At 46.9% G+C, this 26,969-nt stretch overlaps 8 protein-coding genes across 8 annotated transcripts; 3 read left to right on the top strand and 5 right to left on the bottom strand.

The window, feature by feature from the left end:
* Window positions 1–1,657: 1,657 nt before the first annotated feature.
* Window positions 1,658–5,710, top strand: F5891DRAFT_987001 (uncharacterized protein; the record flags this gene model as incomplete). Its single annotated transcript, XM_041377847.1, has 19 exons — window positions 1,658–1,711; window positions 1,829–1,906; window positions 1,962–2,107; window positions 2,306–2,475; window positions 2,520–2,693; window positions 2,718–2,766; window positions 2,797–2,962; window positions 3,060–3,110; window positions 3,164–3,358; window positions 3,406–3,573; window positions 3,636–3,784; window positions 4,224–4,307; window positions 4,371–4,438; window positions 4,493–4,587; window positions 4,771–4,806; window positions 4,881–4,946; window positions 5,112–5,269; window positions 5,321–5,333; window positions 5,465–5,710. The coding sequence occupies 19 exons, from the start codon at window positions 1,658–1,660 to the stop codon at window positions 5,708–5,710; spliced, it is 2,166 nt and encodes a 721-aa protein (XP_041217823.1).
* Window positions 5,711–8,098: 2,388 nt separating this feature from the next.
* On the top strand, window positions 8,099–9,110 carry F5891DRAFT_987000 (uncharacterized protein; the record flags this gene model as incomplete). Its single annotated transcript, XM_041377846.1, has 6 exons — window positions 8,099–8,119; window positions 8,195–8,257; window positions 8,400–8,492; window positions 8,568–8,762; window positions 8,787–8,956; window positions 9,035–9,110. 6 exons carry the CDS (start codon window positions 8,099–8,101, stop codon window positions 9,108–9,110), a joined length of 618 nt encoding a protein of 205 aa, XP_041217822.1.
* A 4,384-nt stretch (window positions 9,111–13,494) lies between these two features.
* On the bottom strand, window positions 13,495–15,583 carry F5891DRAFT_120214 (uncharacterized protein). The gene is made up of 5 exons (XM_041368928.1): window positions 15,485–15,583; window positions 13,959–15,424; window positions 13,811–13,899; window positions 13,569–13,755; window positions 13,495–13,517 (listed from the first exon to the last, which is right to left on the bottom strand). The coding sequence occupies exons 2-4, from the start codon at window positions 15,250–15,252 to the stop codon at window positions 13,690–13,692; spliced, it is 1,449 nt and encodes a 482-aa protein (XP_041217821.1). The 5' UTR covers window positions 15,253–15,424; window positions 15,485–15,583; the 3' UTR covers window positions 13,495–13,517; window positions 13,569–13,689.
* Window positions 15,584–17,799: 2,216 nt separating this feature from the next.
* On the bottom strand, window positions 17,800–18,092 carry F5891DRAFT_905733 (uncharacterized protein; the record flags this gene model as incomplete). Its single annotated transcript, XM_041373541.1, has 2 exons — window positions 17,800–17,946; window positions 18,015–18,092. Coding segments are annotated over 2 exons (225 nt in total), but the record flags the coding sequence as incomplete, so codon positions are not given.
* Window positions 18,093–19,120: 1,028 nt separating this feature from the next.
* On the bottom strand, window positions 19,121–20,356 carry F5891DRAFT_1198070 (uncharacterized protein; the record flags this gene model as incomplete). The annotated part of the gene is made up of 1 exon (XM_041368578.1): window positions 19,121–20,356. The coding sequence occupies one exon, from the start codon at window positions 20,354–20,356 to the stop codon at window positions 19,121–19,123; it is 1,236 nt and encodes a 411-aa protein (XP_041217819.1).
* Window positions 20,357–21,448: 1,092 nt separating this feature from the next.
* On the bottom strand, window positions 21,449–23,052 carry F5891DRAFT_1213496 (uncharacterized protein; the record flags this gene model as incomplete). The annotated part of the gene is made up of 6 exons (XM_041369250.1): window positions 21,449–21,640; window positions 21,698–21,730; window positions 21,777–21,899; window positions 21,945–21,977; window positions 22,024–22,848; window positions 22,897–23,052. The coding sequence occupies 6 exons, from the start codon at window positions 23,050–23,052 to the stop codon at window positions 21,452–21,454; spliced, it is 1,359 nt and encodes a 452-aa protein (XP_041217818.1).
* Window positions 23,053–23,444: 392 nt separating this feature from the next.
* F5891DRAFT_986996 (uncharacterized protein) lies at window positions 23,445–24,813 on the top strand (the record flags this gene model as incomplete). The annotated part of the gene is made up of 7 exons (XM_041377845.1): window positions 23,445–23,604; window positions 23,676–23,960; window positions 24,010–24,147; window positions 24,195–24,263; window positions 24,311–24,595; window positions 24,643–24,704; window positions 24,778–24,813. 7 exons carry the CDS (start codon window positions 23,445–23,447, stop codon window positions 24,811–24,813), a joined length of 1,035 nt encoding a protein of 344 aa, XP_041217817.1.
* Window positions 24,814–25,046: 233 nt separating this feature from the next.
* F5891DRAFT_1198067 (uncharacterized protein) lies at window positions 25,047–26,420 on the bottom strand (the record flags this gene model as incomplete). Its single annotated transcript, XM_041368577.1, has 2 exons — window positions 25,047–26,290; window positions 26,348–26,420. The coding sequence occupies 2 exons, from the start codon at window positions 26,418–26,420 to the stop codon at window positions 25,047–25,049; spliced, it is 1,317 nt and encodes a 438-aa protein (XP_041217816.1).
* Between the last annotated feature and the right edge of the window lie 549 nt (window positions 26,421–26,969).

The raw sequence follows: 26,969 nt of genomic DNA, 5'->3' as shown, positions 1-26,969 counted from the left end.
GATAGGGAGAACTAGAGCATCGCACTGGCAAGGGAAGATACCTCTGGACAGATCGAAAATCTTTTATCAGACAACTCACACAAATCGAACTGTCGCCAAACTCGAATCAGGCGCATCAAGAGTCGTCTTCAACAGACACAATCAGGTGATGCAGCAGATATTACAACGAGTAATCCTTCTGTACATTATCACATTGGCCAGAGTGAGAAAAACCACGATGATATCGGCTCCTATCTTCGAGCTAGAGAGGGTGACCCCGCTATAAAGGTATGTAACTATTGACGATGCATACATTCTCTCATCTGATTTGCTTTTTATAGAATTACTTTTCACGCTTGCGAGATCATCTTCTCGGTCGTATTCAACTCTCTCAATCTGGTCAAGAAGCAGAAGGAGATATCGCTAACATTCTCTTCAAACGAAATCGCATTTACCACCACAACATCGCTCAAATCAACTACACGACCTATGACACTAGGAGGGACCAAGACGTCATCAACCCCAAAACTTGGCACTGCAACATTATGGTCCTCAGCAACCATGGTGAACCTAGAACGCACTACCGCTACGCCAAGGTATTAGGCATCCACCATGTCAATGTGGTTTATATTGGCAGTCCGTACCATACCACCCATAGATTGGAGTTTCTTTTTGTGCGTTGGTATGAAGAAGTACATGTTGACTCTGGCATCACTACATTGCATCACCTTAAATTTCCTCCATTGGATAGCGAGGACTCTTTCGGGTTTTTGAATCCAGCTGACGTCCTCAGAGCATCTCACTTGATTCCTTGCTTCTCCAAAGGAATGAAGCATAAGGATGCCAGAGGTTTATCCGGCACAGCTGGTGACAAAGGAGACTGGTGTGAATATTATGTCAATAGGCGAGTGCGCTGAAACTTCCTAGTACTTCCTATCCACTGATCATCATTTAGATTTGTTGACAGAGATATGCTCATGCGGTTTCATTATGGTCTTGGGGTAGGCCATATTTACTCTCATAACGACAGGTTTGATATCGAGGGGCTTGTCATTCACGACATTTCTGATGGTCTAGACATTGATGGAGACAATCTAGACCATCGGGAGCCAGATGATGAAGACTCAGATTATGACTATGCTGGGGTTGAAGAAGAAGTTTTATTTGGCCAGGAGAAAAATGGAAGCACAGAATCTGTTGTGGAGGAGCTGGACAACATGTTCATTGAACATGAGTTTGATTATGAGCCCTAGACCTCTCTACCCTTGCCCTGTCACTGCCCTTCTGTCGTCCTATAGTGGTGTGACTACGACATCTCTATCATAGTGCATTCAATTATGTTCAAATTTATGAGCACGAGTCCGATTTATGAATGTTCAAACCCTAGGCCTCTTTGCACATGCCCTCAGGCTATCACTGCCCTTCTGTCGTGCATACCTACTATCACGGCATAGTGCATCTAATTATGTCAAAGTCTTTACTAATTTCTCATGAGTTCATTCAATGTTCAACCCTACTACCCTAGACCTCTCTGCACATGCCCTATCACATCCTTCTGTCGTACGTCATAACCTCAGTGCATCAATCTGACCCATGGCCCGCCACCATTGAGTATGAATACTCATAGGTAACTCACTCAATTCATTCTCACTGCTCGTGCCAGTCCAACTCTTCAATTATGACTTACATATACAACCATATACCCAGAATCATCACCGGGTTTGAACATACGGTGTGTACTATTTGTACAGCCATCTGCATTCAAATTTTTACTAAAATAACTCGAACGTTAGGAGGAGGTGATTTTTTCCCTCCCTACTATAAGATGAAGAACTATATTATATTGCAGGGCAGCTTCAGTGACCTGAGGCTGGATCTAGACTTCGCATGTTACATATTGTCCCAGAGAAACATTGGACCTTGTTATGTGAGTCTATTCCTACTAAAGTTTGTTGACCATTCATATCATCATACATCTATAGTGGCCTACAAAAGTATCCATGGATGACTTTTGGCCTCTCCAAAAGGATCCCTTAGGATATATTGGCATGACGGTCATAGCGGTCCCCTCATCAAGTCTTCCGGAAGAGCTGAGTACGAGGTTTTGGTACCCATCTATGGTCTTACCGTGCGAGACCTCGTTACCTCGATTTTTTGGACGTTAACATATCTTGTCATACAGCCCCAAGATAAGGACGAACTTAGCCACAATGTGGAAGTAGTATCTAGAGTTTATGATCACCGGTTAATTGCAGTCTGGATGTGGCCTGAATGTAACTTTTGTCCCTCCGCCTCTTCATCATTAGCTGACTACAGCAGTGGATAGGAAGTTCATCGCCAAGCTGGCACCGTGGCCTTATGGCCATTACAATGAGGCCATTTTTGATGGCCTGGACGATATCATAGATGGTATGGTCACTGAAGATTTTGACGATAGTTCTGTTGGGCAGGTATACACGGAAGACTATACTACTGCGTCTTTCCAGCAAGATTACTGTACGTGTTTCGCTTCCTGGGAGTGCATTGACTGATTATGATAGGGCAAGCATATAACTTCACACCTAGCTCCAGTGCAATAGGTTCAGCGCTGGTACCTGGAATTACACCCATATCACCGCTGGCCCAAGCGACTGCACAGACACCTATTCAAGCATCAGCTCCAGTACCGGGCAATACTACCATCGCAGACTCCGACGTTCGAGGATTTCGTCAATGTAGATGAGTTAATGCTCCCTCAGATCATCCATTTACCAGAGGACCTGCGCTGGACAGAGCACAGCCCATCAGGTGACAGTTCGCGCTGTCAGTCCATCTTAGGGGACCTACCAGTCGATCATCCGTGGTTATCAATTGCGAGATCATTAAAGATGATACTGTTTGGAAGTCTCATCACGGGGCGCTATGGCAATGCCATGAGGGTGGTCAAGTTATGGCCATATCGACATCAATTCATCACCCAGTGCTTCTTGGAGGCTTTGTTGCAGTATCAGCTTATCTTACCAGGACTGTCAAAATATTGATTGCAAGTACTATTTCGTTTATCTTTAGTTTTTGAACTGATGCTAGCTGTCTGTCTCTAGTGGAGTTTACGACTGGCAGTGAGATTCCATTGGCATCATCTGCGTGGCACGGTGAATATATTATTATTTTTTCAAATGTCGACGATGACAAATGATATAACTAGTTTGACCACACACCGAATTCAAGTCTTTCGGATCTTAGGAAAGTGATAGGGCACTGTCTGAAGCCTTCCGAGGATCTGGGCTTCTGTCTTAACACTGATGAAGGGCAAACGAGGATTGTGAGGATGACAGCTGTGCTTGATCAAGCAGCAGTTCAGCTCGATCAAGGACAAGACCAAACACTAGTGGCCTTTGACGTGAGTTGAATGTATCACTAAATCATTTACCTCATTTCATTTCTTAGCATCGTATTGTGATAGAGATACTTGGCCTCCAAATGGCAAAAGAACTCTGGCATTATATGATTCTTCGCCCAATCGCATCTAACCCAAATGTCTGCGTTGCTGACTTATACTGGGATCAAGTTCTTGACCAAGGGGGAAATCCTAATATGAGGATAATCTCTCTTATAGTGTGTCTCGTCAGTGACTTATATTTTTCTGTTGTTAACTTAGTTTTGACTTTTATTTTAAGTTCTACGAATACTGTCAGAAAGCACTCAATCGCAATCTCAACAGGACAGGTGACACAGCTGTGATCAAGCTTTATCGTAGAATTGGGCACCTTCATGGTCCTCCTCTGATGGAGATTCAAGACATTGGACGTGATCTGGGATACATCAGGTAATTCGTTCAATCTTCATTTCCTACAATCAACTCAAGTCTCCGATTTGCTTCAGAGACATCAATGTCTATGGTATAGACAAAGACGGAAAGTGCAGGAGAGCGAATATAGGTGCCCTTATTAGAATCTATGATCATGCTCCATCTCAGGGCACAGTGGACGCACAATACTTACAGCCTCCGATTGACGATTCTTTTTTTAACATCAAGTCGAGGCCTTGAATAATACATTAGTATAACCTGTGTAGTTTCTCCACGTTGACTTCAACTTGCATCCTATACTACCATGTATTCTGAGCTTCTCTATTTCAGCATTGTTGCACCTCACTCTCACTTTCTTCACGAACAAGGACAACCGAGACAACCTTTTGAAAGCTCTCTGATCTCAACCTCCCCCTTACTTTCTGTATGTATGGACTATTGCTTATTTTTTTTGCAGGCCACACTCAGCGCTAATTTCTCGGCGAGAGGGATCAATACCACATCCGCCTGTTCCAGAGTTACTTGAGAACCTAGAACTGAGGTGTGTACATTTCTCTTTTGTATGTAACTTTTCATGTTGATCTAAATGTCAGGCCCTTTTCAGACCTCTATGTCTACTGCTCCTGGTAGATAGTAACAAGCCATTGACCGTACCCTTCCACACTTCCAACTGTATGTACACTTTGTTTCACCCTTATTTTGATCCAGTTGCCACTATTTATACAGGTGGAATGAATGGACAACATTACCCATTCAATACCGTGATAGTCCATTGTCTTACTTCAAGTCTTGCCCATGCGATCACTTGTAGTTCCCATCTGGTAAGTCTTCTGTTCTGTTTGACACATGCTAATTTTTTGTTGGTTCTCTGCACCCGCCAATCATACTTCCGCAGGGGGAAGAGAGTCTCTTTGCGACCTTATTCTCTTCGCCTCATTATTCTTCCCCAGGAGGGCGGGCAGGGACAGCATGGCTATGAGTATGGCTAGTGTTTGTACTTCAAGTCTCTCGCCCTTGAGATCACTTGGAGTTCCCGTCTGGTAAGTTTTTTGTTCTGTTCGACGCATGCTAATTTCTATTTAGTTCTCTGCACCCGCCAATGATACTTCTGCAGGGGGAAGAGAATCTCTTCGCGACCTATTCGCATCCCCCGATGATTCTTCCCCAGGAGGGCGAGCAGGTACAACATGGGTATGAGTATGGGCAGGGGGAGTACTATGAGATGGGGAACATGCAGCAGTACTAAACATTCTACATCTGGTGCTTGTTTCCTATTTTTTCACGATCTTTGACGTTTTCTTCCTCTTTAGCGGTTCACACTGCAGCGGTCTATATTGCTATGTAGGGTAGTTCTCTACACCCGCCAACGATGCTTCTGCAAGAAGAAGAAGAGAGTCTCTTCGCGACCTATTTGCATCCCCTGATGATTCTTCCCCAGGAGGGCGAGCAGGTACAGCATGGGTATGAGTATGGGCAGGGGGAGTACTACAAGATGGGGAATAGGTATGTTATTATGTAGTAGGACTCGGAGAATGTCAGTGTGAGATGAGACAGGATAATTAAGAAAGTAAGTCGACATAAACCAAAGTAGAGCATCATCTAAACGGAAACATCCAGGCCTGTATCATGATATTTAAGCCAGTTCAGGTAGACTTTTTTTCAAGAGTGTATCGTACCTATCTGAATATTGCTGCAAAGTTTGTCGCTGCATGGAAAACTGCATGCACGGCCGCTCTCATGGCACTCATAACTCCCTGGATGGCCCTTCTCAAAAGTGTTCTCAATCTCTGTCCGGTGCTCATGCTAGCACTGATGGCGGGAGTGTTAGCAGTAGTGTTAGCGGTAGCATTAGTGGTAGTGTTAGCGGGACTATTATTGGGAGTGACGATGGGCGAGATGGCAGGAGTGGATGCGATGGCATTAGACTACATGACGATAAGTTGATGGTCTACACTAATTAGTACTTACATACCATTGCCCAAAAAAAGTCAGCCTGATTCTACCACATTTCATTAGCCGAGCACATATTTCACAAAAGTCCTTACAATGATCGTCCTCGGCATGGTCCCCATCATTCCGTTCTCACTGAATACATCGGAGCCCATTTAATTTGATTGTGCTGTTATTGTTGGATCAGGGGGCAATATGTCTGCTTCCGGGTATCTATTACGTACAGAATTATGTGTCAATTGAAGTTCTTTGTCACATATGATTATGTGATGTGTCACAATCATCTGATCATGTTGCGCTGAGTCATTCACTGCAGAGACAGTAGCTAGCCTAAGACTCTAAGCAGACCATTTTTTGACTTCACCTTATCAATTTTGCTGTCGGATGGGTAAACCCGTAAACCACAAGCGCCCGTCCGCACTGAAGTCTTCTCAGGGAAGCTTATCGACATGTCCGTCTTACAATTGCCTCCACTGCTGGCTTATCACCCTGCTCTTGGACACATGTATAACCGGTGAATTGGCAGTTGCATTATAGGGCACATAAAACCCACAAATAGTTCCACCGCAAACCCCTACTCGGATGAACAAAACAGCATAATAGCAGTACACATAAATATGTAGATGTTAACAATACAGTGTCCGATTTAAAGCACATCTCACTGGTTTCATCACATATGATGACGCGGACATCGCCAACTATATTGCGTCTCTCCCTCCTTCACGGGGTCCTCCCTTACCGTCGACCAACACAAGCTTGCAAATACCTGACTATTCAACTCTGCAAATACAAGATTTCGACATCGATTTACGGTAACTTTCAGCAAGGTAAAATTTCGATATTATGTTCAAGTCCTCGTTACTAATACTTACTACACTATGATAGCAGACCGCAACACCACCTGCCCACATTCAAGTTCACGACCACCTGCAGAATACAGGGTCCAATGGCAAGTGCTATCTAGTCAACAAACTGATGCTAACTATTAGATCGTCCGCTGCTATGTAGGCTATTGATATACCGCTGCAGCAGGACCGCGTCAATTTTACCTAGCCTGCGGGAGACACAATATTTGATAAGTCCAACGAGTTCGAATTGCCCTTACCTTTATCTTGCCCTGCACAATTGACATCTGGCATTTCAAGGTAATGTGTGAATTCAAATAGCAATGTGATTGGTACTGACAACCTCATGTACAACCAGATACGTGCAGTGTCTTTCATTCAGATATGGGGGTATCGATCTCAATTGTCTAAAAGCCCATCATTGTCAGGCACAGCAACACCCAACCCTTCGCTACCACTCTGACGGTAGTTGTGACTCGATTGCAGTGTGTTCAACATGCAACCCGTGCGACTGAAACTGGTAGGGCTGTGACTGGATTGTGATGTGCCCCGGATTTGGCTTTGCATAAGGTAGGCACCCGTCATATCTTGTCGTGCATGCTCCGGGCACGTATGTGAACAGTCTGACATGGCAGGGGCACCACTCGACCGTCTTTGAGCATCACCTTGGGGTGTGTACATTGCGGAGGGAGAGCAGAGAGGAGGCAGCAAGCCTGCAGGATGTGGAGGATCGTAGGTACATCTAATGTCAATGAGTACTGTGTCCTGTGATTTTAGCAAGCCTGTACGTACTACTCACACCATCTGGCACGAATAAGCAATTGGTTATTTGATTATACTTATTTCGAAACACTGATTTTAAACACTGATTTTGTGCGCCGATGGCACCATTCCTCAATAATTTCAGGAAATCTGTGGCCTGCTTACATCCAAGATAATGCATGTGTCATGAAGACCTATGAGCTTATCATATTTTAACTCATGGACATTGGATATCTAAGTGCTACTGTTTCCAACACTATCACCAAAAAATGAACACCAGATAATTGGAGATGACTAGAGGTGAAAGATGGTAGCCCCAGGCCAGAACATTGTCTAGGAGACTTGTAATGACAAGAGGGTGCCAAGGGCAATCAATATTGAGCCTGTATCATAACTCATGGACGTTAGATATCAGGGTGCTACTGTATGGCCAAGTCTTCCAACACCACCACCAAAAAGTGAGGACTAGATAATTGGAGATGACCAAAGGTGAAAGGTGGTAGCCGCAGGCCAGAGCATTGCCTAGGAGACCTGTGATGACAGGAGGATGTCAAGGGCAATCAATATTGAGCCTGTATCATAACTCATGGACATTAAATTTCTAAATGCTACTGTATGGCCAAGTCTTCCAACATCATCACCAAAAAGTGAGCGCTAAATAATTGGAGATGACTAGAGGTGAAAGATGGTAGCTGCAGGCCAGAGCATTGCCTAGGAGACCTGTGATGACAGGAGGATGCCAAGGGCAATCAATATTAAGCCTATATCATAACCCATGGGCATTGAATATCTAAGTGTTAGTGCATAGTCAAGAACTAACAAGGTTGATGCTTATTTATCATGTTTGTTTACATTGATCACATCTAACTAGAAAAACCTAGGCCTCGGCAATTTCCTGATGCTGTGGTGTCCCAATAATCCAGGATCGCCTCAAGTCCGACGACTCATATGTGACAGCTCTTGCTACGCTGGTGCATTGTATTCTCTACTGGAGTACTAGTTAATTGAACCTCGTGCAGGTGGAAGCCAGAGTCCCACTTTTCTGCTCAGAATTGAAAGACGATGCTTGCGCACAGGTGACAGCATATTACCGTCTCGGGCCTGATTGTGTCGACACCGCAAAAGCTTTGCTTGTCAATCATGTTTATCATTATGAGCAGCATTTCAATGTAGGTGGCTATATTCTGGGTCACACATGCTGATTTACCCGGTGGCTGCAGGAGAAAAATATTCCAATTGCATAGTCAAAAAAACCGTACTTCGCTGAGATCTTGCCATATCTGATGAGAGGGCGCTACTTCAACGGGCCAAAGTCAGTTGGCATGAAATTTTCGGACCGTTTTGAGGAGATCGCGAGCAACAAGGCCCAACGGCCCGAGGTGACGATTCCAATGGTGGCCTTAACCAGTACTTCGGTATATTTCTTGATCCAGTCCAAGGTTATTGTATTGACGAGTGCACAGGTATATGCTGCGCTTCTGTGGAAGGCCAATGGATCTCCATCCAAGTTCAATTTTACAGGCAATTTATTCAGCGAGGTCTACTTTTTTCATGTGAAACTTCTCGAGAAAATGAAGGGGGCCGCACCAGGCAAGTTTCATAAAATGATGGCCAATATTTTTGATGCTATCCAGTGAGTTGATTTCTGCATTGTACTATTGACTATCGTGTCCGAGTCTCACCTCTCCATAAGACAACTCTCCGCCAACAGCAACGCTGCTCTCGTCGGGTCACACGACTCCGCAATGGCATTCCTCGATCTTGATGGTATGGATGACGAAGAGTAGATTTCTGGGTTGACTGGCAGTTTCGTGTTAAATAGTCACATTCATTTATCTTCTTTTTTGCATTATGACTCATTCTCTTAGAAGTGCTCCTTTCTCGTCTACTCAGCTGTGTTGACATATCCCTCATTTAATAAAAGCTTAATTTGTTCTTGTAAAACGTTCGAACGAAATCAAAATCCTGAGCCGTCATCATTGATGTCATCATGTTCCGTGATAACTCATTGTAAATTTGCATACAGCTTTGTAAATTTATTATAATTATCACTAAACTAGTGAGCGCGAGTGAGATATGGTGGGGCAGTAAAAAACTTTCTCTAATTCACTAAGGTGCCTACTTTTGTGAAACTATCGGGAATTAGAGAAAATTTTGTCAAATTCCACATACTTAGCCTAGGTTTATAGCGGAGGGTTTTCCTGATGGACCCAACGCACTGTCCTATGACACGCAATAGCAGCTTCTGGTACAATTCACCCTGCGTTCCTGAATAACCAGGCAATGCAATATCGAATGTCGAGTCTAATCCTCCAGTAACAAGTGATACTGTGACGAATGCCATCTTCTCGTATGCAGAACGATAATGGTGAATTTTGCATGCTCGCCATAGGAGACTGGAAAAGGTTTACTCCTCAATATTCAATCTACGTCACTAGACGTACATAAATTTTGAAGATGAATTTTGTCACTTTGCAGGAAAAGTCGGTTTATCCCATAGTCGACTCGGAATTATATAGCGTCATCAAAATCCAAGTTGGAGCCTGCGTATTTAGTACTTTAGTAGTGGTTTGTTCCAGCTAGCTGTCAACACGTTTAACGTTTGCACACGACAAGACCAGTACATGGAGTCACCAGTGAAACAATATTTGGTTCTTCACTGGCACTTCGTTTCATTCATGATTCAGCATAAATAACCATGACTCGACGTTGTTTCTGTAGCAGAGAGTGAGTTGCATAGCAAATATGAAGACTAGATGTTCGTCTTCACCTTCTTCCATATCGACGTTATCATCATTGTCCTCTGAGCTTGTGCTTCAGGGTCAAACAAAGACAGAGAGGTCGTCCGGGCCGGTCTACTACTGACTCTCTGCACTTACTCGAAGAGACCATCAAAAATGCCTGGAGATCCCACAAGGTGGCATCCGTGCTATTCCTCGACATCGAGGGAGCATTTCTGAACGCGGTAACAAAGCGCCTACTCCACAACATGCGCAACCATCGCATCCCAACTGACCTAGTCCTATTTACAGAGCGTGTCCTATCCCAACGCCAGACACAGTTGAAATTCGACGGATATGTTTCGGAATGGTTCCCCGTCAAAAACGGTATAGGGCAAGGAGACCCCCTGTCAATGATCCTGTATATAATTTATAGTTCTGACCTAGCTGACATCGCCAAACCCCGCGCAGGACGCAAAGCCTTGAAAGAACTAACATTAGCTTTCGTAGATGACACGGCTCTCATAGCGATAGTGCAGGACTTCACTGCGACCCATGCCATACTCACAGACATGCTCGAATGAACAGGAGGCGGTTACGATTGGTCGAGAGCTCATAACTCCCAATTCGAAACTAATAAATTTGCGTTAATGGATTTTTCGATGAATAGATGCAAAGACCGCCCAGAGATGCCGATAAGAGGCACAGTAATACATCCATCCTCAACACACCGGTTCTTGGGAGTAATCCTCGACCAAGAATTGCGATGGAAAGCGCAAGTCGATAACGCAGTCGCAAAAGGAACTTCCTATGTACTCCAGTTACGTCGTCTCTCATCCTCCGCTAAAGGCTTACCGCTACGTCTCATGCGACAGCTCTACCTGGCAGTAGCTGTGCCCAAGCTACTGTACGCAGCCGACCTATGGTTCTCCCCCATCTATCGTGAAGGTACAAACGACCTCCAACGAGGCTCCATAGGCGTAGCGAAATGCCTATCAATGGTCCAGCGTCTAGCAGCAGTGGCGATCACCGGGGCTATGAAAACCACCGCAACAGATATAATGGAAGCCCACGCAAACCTACTTCCCATCCCGCTCCTCCTACAGAACATGTGTCATCGCGCCGCCCTCCGAATAGCCGCCCTACCAAACACCCATCCCCTGCACATCCCAATCCGCAAAGCAGCCAAACACTACGTATCAGCCCATCGCACCTCCCTCCACCAACTCACCTCCCGCTTCAATATCTCGCCAGATACCATAGAGACTCTAACCCCGGCACGACGTCCCCCTTCCAACACGAATCGCTGGAAAGCACACGTCGCAGATAGCAAGAAGGAGGCTATAGAAGAACATGAACAACTCACTGACCTCATACAGATATATAGCGATGGTTCGGGCCATAACGGTCAAATAGGCGCAGCGGCAGTTCTCTTTCGTGCAGGGCAGATCCCTAGAACCCTCTGCTACTACCTAGGAAAAGAGGACGAACATACCGTATTCGAAGCTGAAGAAGTAGGATTATTGTTAGCCGCGCACCTTCTAGCTACAGAACGAGACCTGACCTTTCCAGCCTCCATCTCAGTCGACAACCAAGCTTCAATTCTAGCAGGTGAGAGCTTCTACCCGCGACCTGGATCATATCTGGCAGATCTCTTCCGCAGCAGAATGCACAAGATAGCGCGCGAGTACGACGACTTTGATGTAACACTACGTTGGGTTCCGGGTCACTTGGGAGTCCATGGCAATGAAGAAGTGGATAAGCATGCCAAGCTGGCCGCAACCAGCCGCAAGAACAACAGCCCCAATAATCGCTTACCCAAAATCCTACGCAAGAAAGCCCTCCCCTTAAGCATATTGGCCGTGCAGCAAGCTCAGCACAAGTCCACAGCCAAATGATGGAGCCACTCCTGGCGTAACTCCCCGTGATTCTTCAGACTCAACCAAATCGACCCACTCATTCTACAATGCTCATTTATAAAACTATCCATCTCCTTTCCCAAACGCCTCACAAGCATGTATATATTCCTACGCACCGGCCACGCTCCTTTAAACAAACATCTTCACCGCATTAACAAAACTAACAGCCCTCATTGCCCTCACTGCCCAAACATCGAAGAAACCGTACATCACCTAATCCTTGACTGTCCGTTCTATGCACGCGAACGCCACTCCCTCCGGGCAGAAGTAGGGCCCAAAGCCTCCTCCCTATCCTTCCTCCTAACAGATATATCCGCCACCCCTCATATTGTAAAATACATCAATGCAACAGGAAGAATGAAAGCAATACTAGGTGACATCCCACTTCCACGTACCCCTGCTAGCTGACGCACCCTTGCAGTAACCCGCCTCTGCTCATCATGCCAGACACCATATGAACACCCACCAACATCAAATACCCCACTGTACAACAACCATCTCACCATACTTCTCCCCAACCCATATACCCAACCCAACCCATATACCCAATAACTCGCCTACACGGAGTCCTCCCGATCATCGTTGGAACAACTCAGCTTGTGACAGAACATCCCTTCAGCCAAGACATGGGAACCATACACAAACTTTACCTACGCACCCAACCTAGACTCCTGTACCTGCCCGCCTCGGCGGCCGAGTACGCGTTTTCGTTCATCCATACGCTAGAAAAACATTAGCATTAGTTACATACAATCATCTCATCTTCGCCGGGTTGCGCGTCTAAAATGGCCGGCGGGAACGGCAGACTAGTGGAGGTACGCCTCACACTAGGGCATTCACGAACTCAGAGATGCACAGGGACACTGGGGGTCCCTTAGACTAGATAGAACTGTCCTCCATAGAGTATAACTCTCAATAGGACAGAAATTGGAAACAAAAAAAAAAAAAAAAAACAAAGACAGATTCCTGTGTCAGTGTCACTTTCTGCAAGCTGAAAGCTGAAATTGTGTGCGCCTCGGCATCCTTGCCTGGCCAGTGTCAGAGAGAAGGTACACTTTGATGCTCCCTACATAGTTGAATGGTGTAGCACGCTCTGGATCGAGTGAAAACTTGGCATTGAATCGCAAGGAACGGTTTTATTGTATGATGATGTGGTAAGGTCCGGCGCAGAGATGCCATGAGGAAAAGTGTCCATCAGCTACATGATTTCAAGTTATAATTCACCAAAATTACAATTGCTTTGAAGGTCCGATCGAAAGTGTTTCCGCTGAAAGTTGTCCCAGACTTGTATTAATGGTATAAGAAGAACCAACTAGAATGCAGTAGGTAGCACGAAAATCATATGCCTCATTCAATGGCATGGCTGATTGTGTGCACCGTGAATGCATCGCTAGCCTGACACGAATATACTTCTCTATTTAAAAAAGAGAAATCAGAACACTCCCTTTAACAAGTAAGGCGAGTACCTCTCACGAGAGGGGTACCAGAGACCCAGCAATGGAACCAGCATAAACGTAGTCCATCTTCACGTCCGGCAGCGGGTGATCGCCTGTCCCTTTTTCAAAAGTGTCAATATAGTATCACATTGAGTATGCAAGTACCCTACCAGCATGGCAGTACGGAATTCCATCCTCCTTGTGTCCCCACCACATCACAGGGGACCACTCATCCACGAGGTTGGCGAGCGTCTGGAGGTGGCCATATGCAGCTGGCTGGGGACCGTGCGGTCAGCGTAGTGTGATGAAGGTGAAGAAACAGGAAAATATAAAGAGCGCAATGCATAAGTTCCAGATCTGCGAGAATGTGTGAGAATGTTGTAGCAATTTTACATGGGCAGTAAGTACAAACCTGGGCAGTGAACATAGACATCACCAGAGCATTTATATTCTCGTCAAAGGCTGTCAAAGCTAAGGAGAATGAGAGCCCAAACATCCAGTCTGTGATCATAGAGTGTTCAATAACGCTGACAACAAAATACTAGGCATGAATGACTCACGCAGGAAAGGCTTCGTGATGAAAAGTATGAGACACATCGGATGAATGAAAATTGGCTTCAGCGGGTTCGTCGCCACACTGAGTCCTTTCCTTTTGGTAGCGCATCTCCACTGTCTTTCGTCTCGAATGACATTCACAATTAGCTCTGAGCAATGCAGCCCAAGCGTCAATGGTCCCTGGACTACTGCAGTGAAGACAAAGACCACAATCCATGCCGTAAGATTGACACCTGGCAGATCATATATGACGTAATTGCCCATAAGATTCCGGAGAAACGACCATGTTTGTAGTGTAAGCGGAGAGGTGGGAACAACTTGAGCGAGGTGGAAGTGGTCCCAGAAATACATGACGAGTACAGCCCATCCAGCACAGGCTGCGACGATCACCCAAAGAGAAATGACAACTTTACGGATGCTAGGGTGCGCATGCCACGCAGAGGGCTGTGTCCCTGGTGGCTTCGCTGGACCTCCATATATGTCTATGTCAGACACACGACACATGCACCGGAAAGTGGCAGGGGTCAATTGCGCGTGGTGGACGAGTGCAGCAGTCAAGTCGAAAGGTGAAGAACTCCACGTCAATATTTTGACAGTCTGCATCGCTGACAATGCGATCATCATCTGGAGGAGTAGTGCGACGCCCAAAATGAGGAGAGGAAACCCTGCGATACTAATACTGTCAGAACTTCCACCTGCTGGCGTCATCCAAAAGTCCTGACATACAACGAGTGAGGCCGCGCTGTAGGATATAATGAGGAGGACAGCCGAGATACCGTTAAGGAAGGCGCTATTAGGGTTATACCATCCACGGGCTGCGGTCAGAAGGCGCAGATTGGTGTTGAAACGAAGCCGAGACTCTGAGGCTAGCACAGAGCGCAATGAGATGCCGTGTACGAAGCCTATGGACTCGGTACATAACGTGACAAATAAGTCAAGTATCAGGGTCAATATCTCCCCCCGCAGCGGTAGTACTTGGATGGGCCCCACACCTATGGCCATCACATCACGATACTCGAATATGTTGAGCGGGGTTACTCCTGAGATTCCGTGATTGGCTAAAGTGCTAATCCCTGCAATGATGCATAAGCAGCTGAAGATATATGAACATGACAGCCCAACAAGAGCGTATCTGCGACTCGTCAGACTGCGATCGTAGAAATCGGCTCTAGCATCAGCAGTGGACTTCGCATCAGATATTGTCGAGTCAAAGTCTTGGTGACCCGGGAGTGTGTTATATACAAGAAGGCTGGATGGATTCCAATTTTCTTCTGTCGGTTTGGAAGAAGCTGGCATCATTATGGGAGGCAGAGACAGGAAGGCCAGCGCATTATTGACACGCAGATTAAATATATTTCATTTATGACCACAGCTTCTGGTGCATGCGGCTTTGTGATAGAAGAGCATTCGTGCACCACAGTATTCACATGGATCCTGTGTAGCGCTGATTTACGTCGCATTGCAGTGCATACTGAAAGTGTACATGTCAGGATGGTGATCACTGAAACCCAGTCAAGGCTAAAGCGCTAACCACTAATGTACTGTACACATATCCGTGCACGGAGTGGGTGCTGTCCGTTAACCAAGAGAAGCAACAAGCAAGCTTAAGCAAGGATCATCGAGGCCAGTCTCAGCGACAGAATTCTGATTGCTGAGTTTCAATCGAGGCGTTGAATAAGGGTGAGAAGATCTTGCCAGTTATGACAGTGTCAATTGAGTGACCGTCACAGTCTTGAACGTTCGAACTACAATTGAAGCGCCCATATAACATATGCTCGAAGCTATTCATAATCGATAGTGTTGCCACTGGTGTGAGTTGGAATCGAGTTAACATCGACTCGACTCGGAAATTTACGCAACTCGTGGCAACTGCCCCATGTGGTGTAAACATCGAGTTGCACTGCGAGTTGGTGATTGACATATCGAGAAGACTTTCCCATAAGCTTTCCTGGTATCTTATCAATGTTACTGTAAGTCTCTATAATCTTGCCGACTGTAGCTCGAGTATTTCATGCAATCTTGAGCACTTCTCCAGTGCTTTACACCTCGCCGTTATACCTTGTCAATATGTCTGCCCTACTTACTTCGTCGGTCCATAAAAAATCAAAAAATTTCTACTTTTTTACACATGAGTTCTTTACTACCATGTACATGCCCATAAGTAAGTCTCGCACTCATTGTTTTCACACATGGCGCTAATCGTGATTAGGATGTGGAATGAGTATATCCACTCTCATACAAAGTCGCCTTCGACATCTTACCCATACAGGCTTCCTCCGCGCCATGCGAGCGAGCCTTCTCATCAAGCGTTCACAATATTAATATTGTAGCCATGATGAGTCATGACTGTAGAAATATATAATTCTGTTTCTGCCAAATATCTAAGAAGTAAAGTACGACGGTTTTGGAAACGCTCGGGCGCTCGTGTGGCTTTCGCGTATTTCGCTAAGCTCGCTTAAACCTGTTTTTGGAAATCTCGCGTGGTTTTCTCGCGTGGTTTTCTCACGTGGCTTTCGAGCGCCGACTCACTTGCCCATTAGAGCAGCGCACTACGCAATACAAGTATTTTCCTTATTGTAATGTAATTGTTTATGTTGCATGCATACAGTAAATAATAAAATTGAAAATGGAACAACATGATATAATTTTGCAGACAGGGGGACAACAAATATATGTGGTGACAGGAAATGAATGAGAAAAGGTTGTGAAAAAATAAATAAAAAATAGAGAAAGTAGAGACTCGACAACTGGAGAACAGGAGATAGTGAGGAGACAGGAAAATTGGGAATGGGAAACAGGGAGAATGGGAGGAGATAGGAGAACAGAAGATGGGGAGGATGGGAAAATGGGAAACAGGGAAACAGGGAGATCGGGAGGATGGGAGATGGGAAACAGAGAGATCAGGAAGACGGGAGACGGGAGACGGGAGACGGGAGACGGGAGACGGGAGACGGGAGACGGGAGACGGGAGACGGGAGACGGGAGACGGGAGACGGGAGACGGGAGACGGGAGACGGGAGACGGGAGACGGGAGACGGGAGACGGGAGACGGGAGACGGGAGACGGGAGACGGGAGACGGGAGACGGGAGTATGAGAGTAGGGAGAAGGGAGTAGGGAGCAGGGAGTAGGGAGCAGGGAGTAGGGAGCAGGGAGCAGGGAGCAGGGAGCAGGGAGCAGGGAGCAGGGAGCAGGGAGCAGGGAGCAGGGAGCAGGGAGCAGGGAGCAGGGAGCAGGTAGCAGGTAGCAGGGAGCAGGGAGCAGGGAGCAGGGAGCAGGGAGCAGGTAGCAGGTAGCAGGGAGCAGGGAGCAGGGAGCAGGGAGCAGGGAGCAGGGAGCAGGGAGCAGGGAGCAGGGAGCAGGGAGCAGGGAGCAGGGAGCAGGGAGCAGGGAGCAGGGAGCAGGGAGCAGGGAGCAGGGAGCAGGGAGTAGGGATTAGCATGGGTATACCCCATGGTAACACTTTTTCCAATCACATATATTACCATTTGAAGGCAAATGTACAACTAGGGCTGGCCACCGTAACCATATATGGTTACGGCCGTACAATTTACGGCGGGCTTACGGGTACTACCTGTACCGTACCCTCTGTCGTACAATACATTCAAAATGTTCGACGGTACGGTACGGGTCATCATACAGTCATACGACCAGCTATATGGTCGTACAGGAGATGAAAAAACATTGAATTAGTAAATTACAATAGTATTAACTGTGCAGCACAACATATATATGAATTAGCATGTTCGACTTCTGGCCTCGATGATTTCGACACTAGACGGGGACTGAGGTATGCCATATCGATGAATGAGAAAGAAAAACACAGTACAGTGACATGGAACGCACCTGTCTACCGGCTTCACAGGCATTCGCTGATCCAAAAGCTTACCACCCTTCTCAAAGACAAAATGACTGCATTTCATCTTATTTCCATCACCAGCCTCAAGAACGCCTATCAACGACCTCTTTGGATCAGAAATGAGTGGGAGTTGTTTCTGAAGTGATGGTCATCAAATTGTTGTTCACACTGAATCGCACATTGAAATTATGCACAGTGACATACCTTCGTTTGCCATTTACTTTGAGCAGCTGAGGAGTCGGCACTGACTCCATAGATATCATAATCAGGCAAGGCAAATTCTTGCTATATATCACGGACCTCTTCTTCGTCATCCAACTTAATGAGCTGCAGCTTGACCGACACATAATACAGTAACATACACCCGTCTCAGATGGGCAGCCAAACATGACAATGTACCAATAGGGACGGGCTATCCCATGTGGGCCCATGCCAATAATTGTACCATGATACATGAGTGGGCCGAGGTCATGTGTGTACCCGAGGCAAATGGATGGGCCAGGAGTATATAATACAGACAGTAGTATAGGAATGTACTAGTATATAGGGCATCATAGTGAATCCTGTGAATCCGGTTTACAATGGAGACGGGTAGGCCGAGGGAATGTGTCCTCGAGGGACGCGGGTGGGCCGACGGAATATATTCTCGAGGTAGACGGATGGGCCGAGGTTAAAATGTATAGACATTGGTATAGGGATTTACTACTATATAGGACATTATATATAATGAATGGTGTACAGTGGATACGGGTGGGCCGAGATGCGTGTACCCACATGACACGGATGGGCCGAGGCCAGTTACCGGAGAGGAATGGGCCGGATACATGGGTCAGCCGGATGAATTGGTGCCCAGGACAAACGGGTGGGCCGAGCCCAGGTACCAGAGCGAAATGAGCCGGATATACGGTTTGGCCGGATTGATGGGTACCCCAGGGCAAACGGGTGGGCCAAGGCCAGATACCGGAGAGGAATGGGCCGGATGCACGGGTTGGCCAGATGAATGGGTACCCAAGGGATATAGTATAAACATCAGCATAGAAATGTACAATATAAAATAGCATGCATGACAGATGCAACGTGCAAGGAAGCAACTAAGTCAGAAGAATCCTATAACACCAGACATCTGGTCAACTCTATCATCCGCAGTCTATCACCGGGTGGATCGATCCCACAAGTGTATCATCCGGTACATCCAATTTTATCCGGTCATCTGACATGCCATGTGTCCGGTGCATTGTAAATGCATTCACCGGTCGATCTAATACATTGATACAAAGAAGTATGAAAAAACTGAATCATGTATGCTAGTATTACTTGGGCCCATCCCTGGACGATTTCTTCACATGCCTAGCACTGACCGACCGACCTTCTCGGCATGATTGAGGCGCAAATAAGCGCTGTGGCAAGGGAGCCGAGACAGACTGACCATCCTCGGGTACATTTGGTGACCCGGTGACCAACATGTGAATGGTGCTGGTGGAAGGCATGGATTCCATTGGGACCGCGTGAGTTGGCACTGGCAGCGCCACAACCGGCTGAATGGGCACACCGGATTCTCTGATGGGGGCCAGATTGATTGTGGAGGTAGAGCCGGATGTGGGCGCCTGTGCATGCCTTGTGACTGGCGAGCCATCTCCAGCGGGGCCGGCACCAGTCGAGAACACATCCGGAGTAAAGATATTATTGGTAACAGCACGACCTAATGCACTGATGGAACCAAAATCAGGGAATATGGGGGTACCGGGGATGACAATGGGTGGTGGATTGAATGCGGGTGGAGTTGTTACCGATGATGTAGCAGCCCTTTGGTTGTCCCTCAAGTACCTCGTTATTCCGCCCACCGTGAAAGTCAACTGATCTACCAGTCCCTTCTGGAGGCCGAATTGTTCTATATAGGTAGCACGCAGCTCGTCGATGCGACGAGACAGATCATCATGTGTGCGTAGCTCCTGCATATCAGTCTGAATTTGGACCAGCATGGTCTCAATCTCCGCATTGGTTAGAGGACGGGGAGGCCGATGGGACTGAATGGGCATGGAAGTGGTGGCAGGGGAGGGGGGCCTTTGAGTGCGAGCCGGATAGACAGGAGTGTACCTGGCCTCATCCGGTGTCTCCTCAAATGCTGAGGGAGGTAGGATACTATCATCCGTGGGTTCAATCCAATGGTTCTCAGGGTAATCGTCATCGGATGGCACTGGGGCGGCGCTTGGCACGGTAGGAGCATCATCAAGCATCTCGACATCAGCATCCGGTTCCTCCGGGATAGGACTAGGCTTCCGAGTATCTATGACAAAGAATGACTTAGTAGGGACGCAACCGGACATGACAGACTTGCCTTTGCGTTTCCTAGACTGCTTGGCCTGCTTGACTACTATGGTAGCTTTCGAGCGAGTGGTGATGGGTGCGGCCGGTGGTATGGGCACGGTGATTGCAGGTGCGTCCGGTTGCGTTGGCCGGATGCATTTCATCCTCCACTGGTTGCAACGCGCACAAGTCCGGGCTACCGTGCCCTTTTTGGTGAGCCAGCTCTGACATTCTACTTCCATTGCGATGCATCTCGTGCACGGTGTCATGCATGGTATGTGATTCATACCATGTCAGATATATATAGAGAGTGATAAGGAAGATATGAGAGACTGTCTAGCCCTTTGTCACTAAGTTACCTCTCTATTTTTCCTTTATTTCATTGTCTTGTATTTTATTTCTCACTTTACAGGCTTATTTTACCTTGTATTTGTATCAAGCATGTGACCTTCTGTTTATTTCTCATTGTTTATTTTTATTTGGCTTCTTTCAGCCACCAAGTTTTGTATCTCTATTTATTTCTGACTGTTTATTTGTATTTGGCTTCTTTCAGCCACCAGCTTTTATTTGTCATCACATCATGTGACTGGGAAATATTCTGGTTTGTAACATTATTTAAGCTGACTCAACATGTTTAGTCATGATTGGCCATGCTTTGTAACAACATTTAACATGACTCAACATGTTTAGTCATGGTTTGTCATGGTTTCTAATTTCTTTGTAAGATTACACTGTATTTGTAATGTACTTAGTAATAAGCTGATTCATCACCTGGTTTGTAAGCCACATTCTTACCAATCCATCTGATTAATCATGCTTAGTAAGGGGGTTCCCAAAAGGTATAAAAGGACCCCATTTTCACCCATGAAATACAATCCTCCCACTTGACTTATCTCAAACCGTGTGAGACCACTAAGACTTAAAGTGCAGGCCAATATAAGTGCCTTGAGGTAATCTAAGATATCATTATCTATTCTAAAGTTATATACTACCTTACAGGGGTTGACTATATAACCATTGAACAGCTCTCATTCTAAGCTTTACGTGTATTCATAAGACTCTCCCTTTCAACGGAAAGTGAGACACATCTAAGGACGACAAAGTTGAAACAGACTTTCATAGGTTGAAACACGACCTACTAGGCTGAAACAAACCTAACGAATTTATCCAGAACACAGAACATTCCACAACAACTTCGTATAAGACTACACAAGAAGAGGACAACAAACTAAATCCTCCCAAGAACTCACCACGTTACCTCCCACGAAGTAGAAAAGTCGGAGACCGTGGACTTAAGGACTGGCAAGAAGTCTTCACCGTGTATAATTGTGTTGTCATTATACACAACTTTCATATAAGACCCTTAAGTAACAAGACAACGGTCGATGAGATGAACCGATGGGTTGCTGTGAAGGATGAGTATGAGTATGATCTGTCCGGATGGCAATGGCAGGACGTCTCACTGGCTGTGGACGCTTCCCCTTCTTGTCCTTGTCTGTTCCTACATGCTGGGCATCTAACATAGACTATTGTGCAATATTACGTTGGTGGCACTGATTAGCGTTACAATGAGATAGACCTACCGGTTTCATGTCTTTGACCTGGTCAAGACGTGGCTGCAACCGGATCAGGCATGCACCAATAGGTAGAAGCAGTGCCTACCTTTTGTTTGTCGCCAATAGACTCGACATCTTCCTCCGGCTCGTATTCTGCGTGGTCGGCTGCCTTGTTTCTGGTTTTCGAAGGTGGCATCAGCCGAGTCGGGATGTCGACAACCGGTCTTGCCTGTGAAAAGTTTAGTTTTGTCTGAAAACACAAAAATGAACATACCTTTTTGAGCGGATGTTGTGTCGGCTGCCGTGGCTGCGTAATATCGTTAGGCGGGTGAATGATGCGAAAAGAGACATACCTTGACTTCTGGATCAGGAGTGGCATCTTTCATCCTTATTTCCTGGGCATCGTCATCCGATGATGGTGACCTCGCCCTTGCCTTTCCTTTGCCCTTTACCTGATCATGTCCTTTTTCGATGCGAACTCCATCGCTGTCAGTGTCAGTGTCACTCAAGATTCGCTTGGACTTGACTATTTTCCTTGCCCTCTTGACCGGACGTGGGGGGCTGACGCTAAATTGTCGTTTGCGATGTTTTGATGGGCCGGAAATTGCACCACCTGGGATCTTGATGACAATACTGGGACCCGGCAAAGTGGCGATTGGTGGCACCGAGGTTTGTGCTGGTGCTGGTGAAGATGTTGAACCTGCCGGTGCCGGTGTACTTGGGCCTGCTGGTTGAGGTACAGATGGGCCTGCCGGTGCAGGCGCAGAGGATGGGCCAGCCGGTGCAGGAGCTGATGATGGGCCTGCCGGTGCAGGAGCAGAGGATGAACCTGCCAGTGCATGAGCAGAGAATAGGCCTGCCGGTGCAGGAGCAGAAGATAGGCCTGCCGGTGCAGGAGCAGAGGATGGGCCTGCCGGTGCAGGAGCAGAAGATGGGCCTGCTGGTGCAGGAGCAGAGGATGGGCCAGCAGGAATTGTGACAGTAGGCAACGGACCGAGTGTCTTTGGGTATAAGGGATGACCCCGGCAAATGTCCTCGTTGTTCCCGACCCGACTCCAATCCGGCACTTGCACCAGTTGTGCAGTACCCCTTTGAGCGCGATGGACCTCAGCTGCCATCGACAGCAGGCGAAGGGGGATGTAGGTGGCAAGCGTGAGGTGGGAACGGACTGCATTGTTCTATAGCAGAATGAAATATCAAAATATATAACAGAATATGAAACATACCAATTGAAAAGCAATGGTGCGGCTCAATCTCATTTTATCCTCTTCTGACTGAGAGCAGAGCACCTGTTGAACCAATTCGTTCAACGTGTCCAGAAGAACAATGAGTGCCTGGTTCGCTGTGGCAGCAGCAGCAGAGGTATTGGAGTTGTAAGACATGTTTTCAATAAGACGATGGCGGCAGCTGGTTGGCTTGGAAAAGAGAACCGGGAGGGAATGGCAAATTCTGGAAGAATTTACTAGTACCGGATCTCCGGGCCATCTCGGAAATTGCCGGATATGTAGTCAATACACCGGATCGATATGCCGAATGAATTTGATGGCTGTGTGGGAACTTGCCGTACATTATCATTATCAAATTCCAAAGTAAGCATCCGGTCACAGGCTATGGAAGCACAAATGCATTATTCCAGCCATCGCACACAATAGATTTAGACCTTATATTCTGTAGAATTGAACCGAAGCCAGAAAAAGATATCATCCCCCAGAGATGAGACTGACTAAACTACAATCAAGCCGGAAGAAGATATCATCCTCACACAAGACTCAGGATGGCTTGCAATTGTCTCACGACGTCGAAGGTACACACCCACCACTTTCAGAACCTGAAAGTGACTGAACATTCAGTGGTAGTGTTCGACATTTTGGAGCCGCAAGGTACAGGGCAGATCTACAGCAACCCTTTGATGAATTGCACTAGCATGGGGGAATGTGAGTGTCGTGTTGTGCTGCTACACAGGACTAACAAGTGAAATTTTCTGAAGACTCAGATGTCTTGTCAGCTCATGACCGGTGGAAGGATGGGAGACGCTTGAAGATGCTACAGCACATGGAATGTGTCCGGTCGGGAGACATCGGGTTTGCCCAGATGTCAGGTCAACCGGAGACCGACCGATTGGATATGGGATTCCCTCTTCGATCACAGATTAACCGGTTATCAACCCCACCATCCATATTAGCATTGGACATGGGATTTCAACCGGCTGGCCAGTTAGATCCCCGCCATGCATGTGACACCATGAACAGTTCTTCAAACACGGCAGTTGTTTGTCCGGCCAGTACCTCAGGTATGTGAACCAAATATGTGGAGGACAATTGTATATATTTTCAATGCAGGGAGTGATATGTCCATTGAAAACGACCCTCTCGACATGGGTTTCAGTTCACTTCTGGAAGAAGATGAGCATGTGGTCCAGAGGCCTTTGGACATGGGCTTTTGCAGAGATCCGGTGCATGATGTTGCGGCTAGGTCATGTGGGTCTTGTCATTGTGTTGTGTCGCACTGTTCAATGCAACTTTAGTGGACATGCAACTGGACCAGCTTCCTTTGAACATGGGCTTTCAGACAGATCCGGCATCCTGTCACTCATGTATGTGTCATTCATATATTTCGTTGCATTCTCACATGTCAATCCAGTGGACATTGAACCGGATGATCGCTCTTTGGATATGGGATTCGACACACTCCAACCGGAAAGGCACCCTTTGGACATGGGATTCAACACACTCCAACCGGACGCTTGCCCCTTGGATCCGGTATTTAATGAACTCCAACCGGATGGGCATCCTTTGGATATGGGATTCAATACACTTCAACTGGACGTTGGCTCCTTGGATCCGGCATTCAATGCAATCCAACTGGATGAGCACCCTTTGGATATGGGATTCGGTGCACTCCATCCGGTACATCCGGATCAGTCAAGTACGTCTTCTCATTGTGGTGCCTTACCTTGTTGATTGTGAATCCAGTGGATATTCAACTTGATCAGAAGCCTCTGGACATGGGCTTTGGGACAGCTACACCGGACCCGGTACATGGTCTTCCGGATCAGTCATGTAGGTCTCCCATACCATCAAACATCAGTGTTATTTATCGGTATTTAGTTGCCGATGGTGAACCAGAACCCATTGGATTTGTGATTCAGTGTGCTGTAGGCGATTTGGGTTTGGCAATACACTGGTTGGAGATGGACCGGCCCCACAGTACAATGTCACCGGAAGAAGCATATGTCAGCCAGGAAGTTCTTCAGTCTGCCCATGAGTTATTGCTGGCATTTCAACTTATATCAATATACCGACTGTCAACATGATGTAAATATATATACACTTCATACTCTTCACCCTTGTATAGTACATTCTATGGATCCTGATGATCACTGCCTTTGCATGTAGTTCACTTTGTAAGACACCTTTGTGGTTCTAGCTGATCTCTTTGGCTCCGGGTGATCGACTTGAGCTCCGTTTGTCTTCCTTGTTTTACGAGTGGCTTGTGTCGTCGAAGGTGCCATTGATTTGGGTGTAGGTTCCTTTCGACGCATCTTCCTCACCTGGACAGAATCTTCCTGCTCTGAATCAGATTGGTCGGTTCGATTTCGCCTTCCAATTGATTTGGACTTTGAAAACAGAAAATGGACATCTTCATTCCCTCCATTGCCCTCGCCACTTGACTGGCGTTCCATCCTTCCAGTTGACTTCCCAGTTGGCTTGCCGGTTGGTTTTTTTACCGGAACCCTGGCCTTTGCTGTCGCCAGAACGGCAGGCTCGATCATTCCGGTCGGCTTGTCAACTGGAACCGTGGTCTTGGCAGTCATTAGACCGGGTCTTTTGCCATCACCAGCACCTTCCTCGCCATCCTCCCCCTCACTGCCTGACTCCTGCTCCACCTGTCTGTTCGGCTTGCCGGTTGGTTTGTGTGACTGGTGTTCCTTCCTTCCGGTTGTGTTTTGAACTGGAGCCCTGGTCTTTGCTTTCGCCAGACCAGATCTCGTGCCATAGTCAGCACCTTCGTCGCCATCCTCTCTCTCACTACCTGACTCCTGCTCCACCCGTCCGGTCGGCTTTCTGGTTGGTTTTCGTGACTGGTGTTCCTTCCTTCCGGTTGTGTTTTTCACTGGAACCCTGGTCTTTGCTGTCGCCAGACCCGATCTCGTGTCATAGTCAGCACCTTCGTCACCATCCTCCCCCTCACTACTTGACTCCTGCTCGACCCGTCCGGTTGGCTGTTGTGACCGGTGTTCTGTCCTTCTGGCTGGCTTTTTAACTGGAGCCTTGGTCTTTGCAGTTGGTAGACCGGATCTCATGCCATCCATAGCACCTTCATCACGATCTTCCTCCTCGGTGCCCAAGTCTTGTTCCACCTGCCCAGAGGTCCTCTTCACCGGTTCTCTCATCTCCTTGTCGTGGTCTTGCCAGCTTTTGAATTCAAATGTTGATGGAATCGCGTCCTTTTGTCTCTGATGCCAGAACTCTAACAACCTGTCGGCTTCATGCAACTGAAGCTTTGATGGGTCCTTGATCTTCACACCGGCAGGTAAAAACTTGGGCTCAATAAAATCATCCTGAGCCTCCCTTACTGCAGACCAAGGAACGGAAGCCTTTGGCTTTTGACTGCAAAACCCTGCAAAATACATAGTTGCCTGATTAAATCTTCAGATATTTAATTCATGAGACGTACTGTAGTGTCTTGTGAGGAATGTCCGGATAAGACACTTCTTTTTCTCTAGGCTGAGGTCCTCGATATCTGGCATGACCGGAAGCCCATAGGCATCCACCTCCAAGGCAAACTCCGAGCCCCTTCAGTGACAAATTCCGTATTATACGGGCCACCCGACCTCCATAATATCCCGTATGAGACGGGCCAGCTGATCATGGGCCCATGTTGTGTATATTCTCGATGATGACGGATGGGCCGGGACTCATATTATTTCCGATGGAGACGGGTGGGCCCATGTATGCCAATGATATATATATCCTCAATGTTGACAGATGGGCCGGGGGAATATGATCATTCATGGAGATGGGTGGGCCCATCTGGGTAATATGTAGAGTAGGATATTATAGACAGCTGGGCTGAAGAGAGATGTAAGGCAAATATTGTTATATAGACGGGCGGGCCAACGTGGGTGTATTACATATATGGGTGGGCCGAGGTAGGGAAATATTACATAGACGGGTGGGCTGACGTAGGGTGTATTACATATACAGGTGGGCCGACGTGGAATGTATTACATATACGGGTGGGCTGACGAAAGAGATATCAAATAGACCGGTGGGCCGAGGGTGCTATAAAATATTTA

This window comes from Suillus fuscotomentosus, assembly GCF_016647785.1.
Source record: "Suillus fuscotomentosus strain FC203 chromosome Unknown F5891scaffold_140, whole genome shotgun sequence".
In the NCBI taxonomy this organism is placed as follows: domain Eukaryota; kingdom Fungi; phylum Basidiomycota; class Agaricomycetes; order Boletales; family Suillaceae; genus Suillus; species Suillus fuscotomentosus.
This window is presented reverse-complemented; position numbering and strand designations above follow the sequence as displayed.

Coding starts and splice junctions, on each gene's coding strand:
- F5891DRAFT_120214 (XM_041368928.1), bottom strand. CDS start 15,252: ATGATGCCAGCTTCTTCCAAACCGACAGAAGAAAATTGGAATCCATCC. Junction 13,900..13,958: donor CATCACGAAGCCTTTCCTGC/GTGAGTCATTCA, acceptor CTATGATCACAG/ACTGGATGTTTGGGCTCTCA. Junction 13,756..13,810: donor TGTCTATGTTCACTGCCCAG/GTTTGTACTTAC, acceptor ACATTCTCGCAG/ATCTGGAACTTATGCATTGC.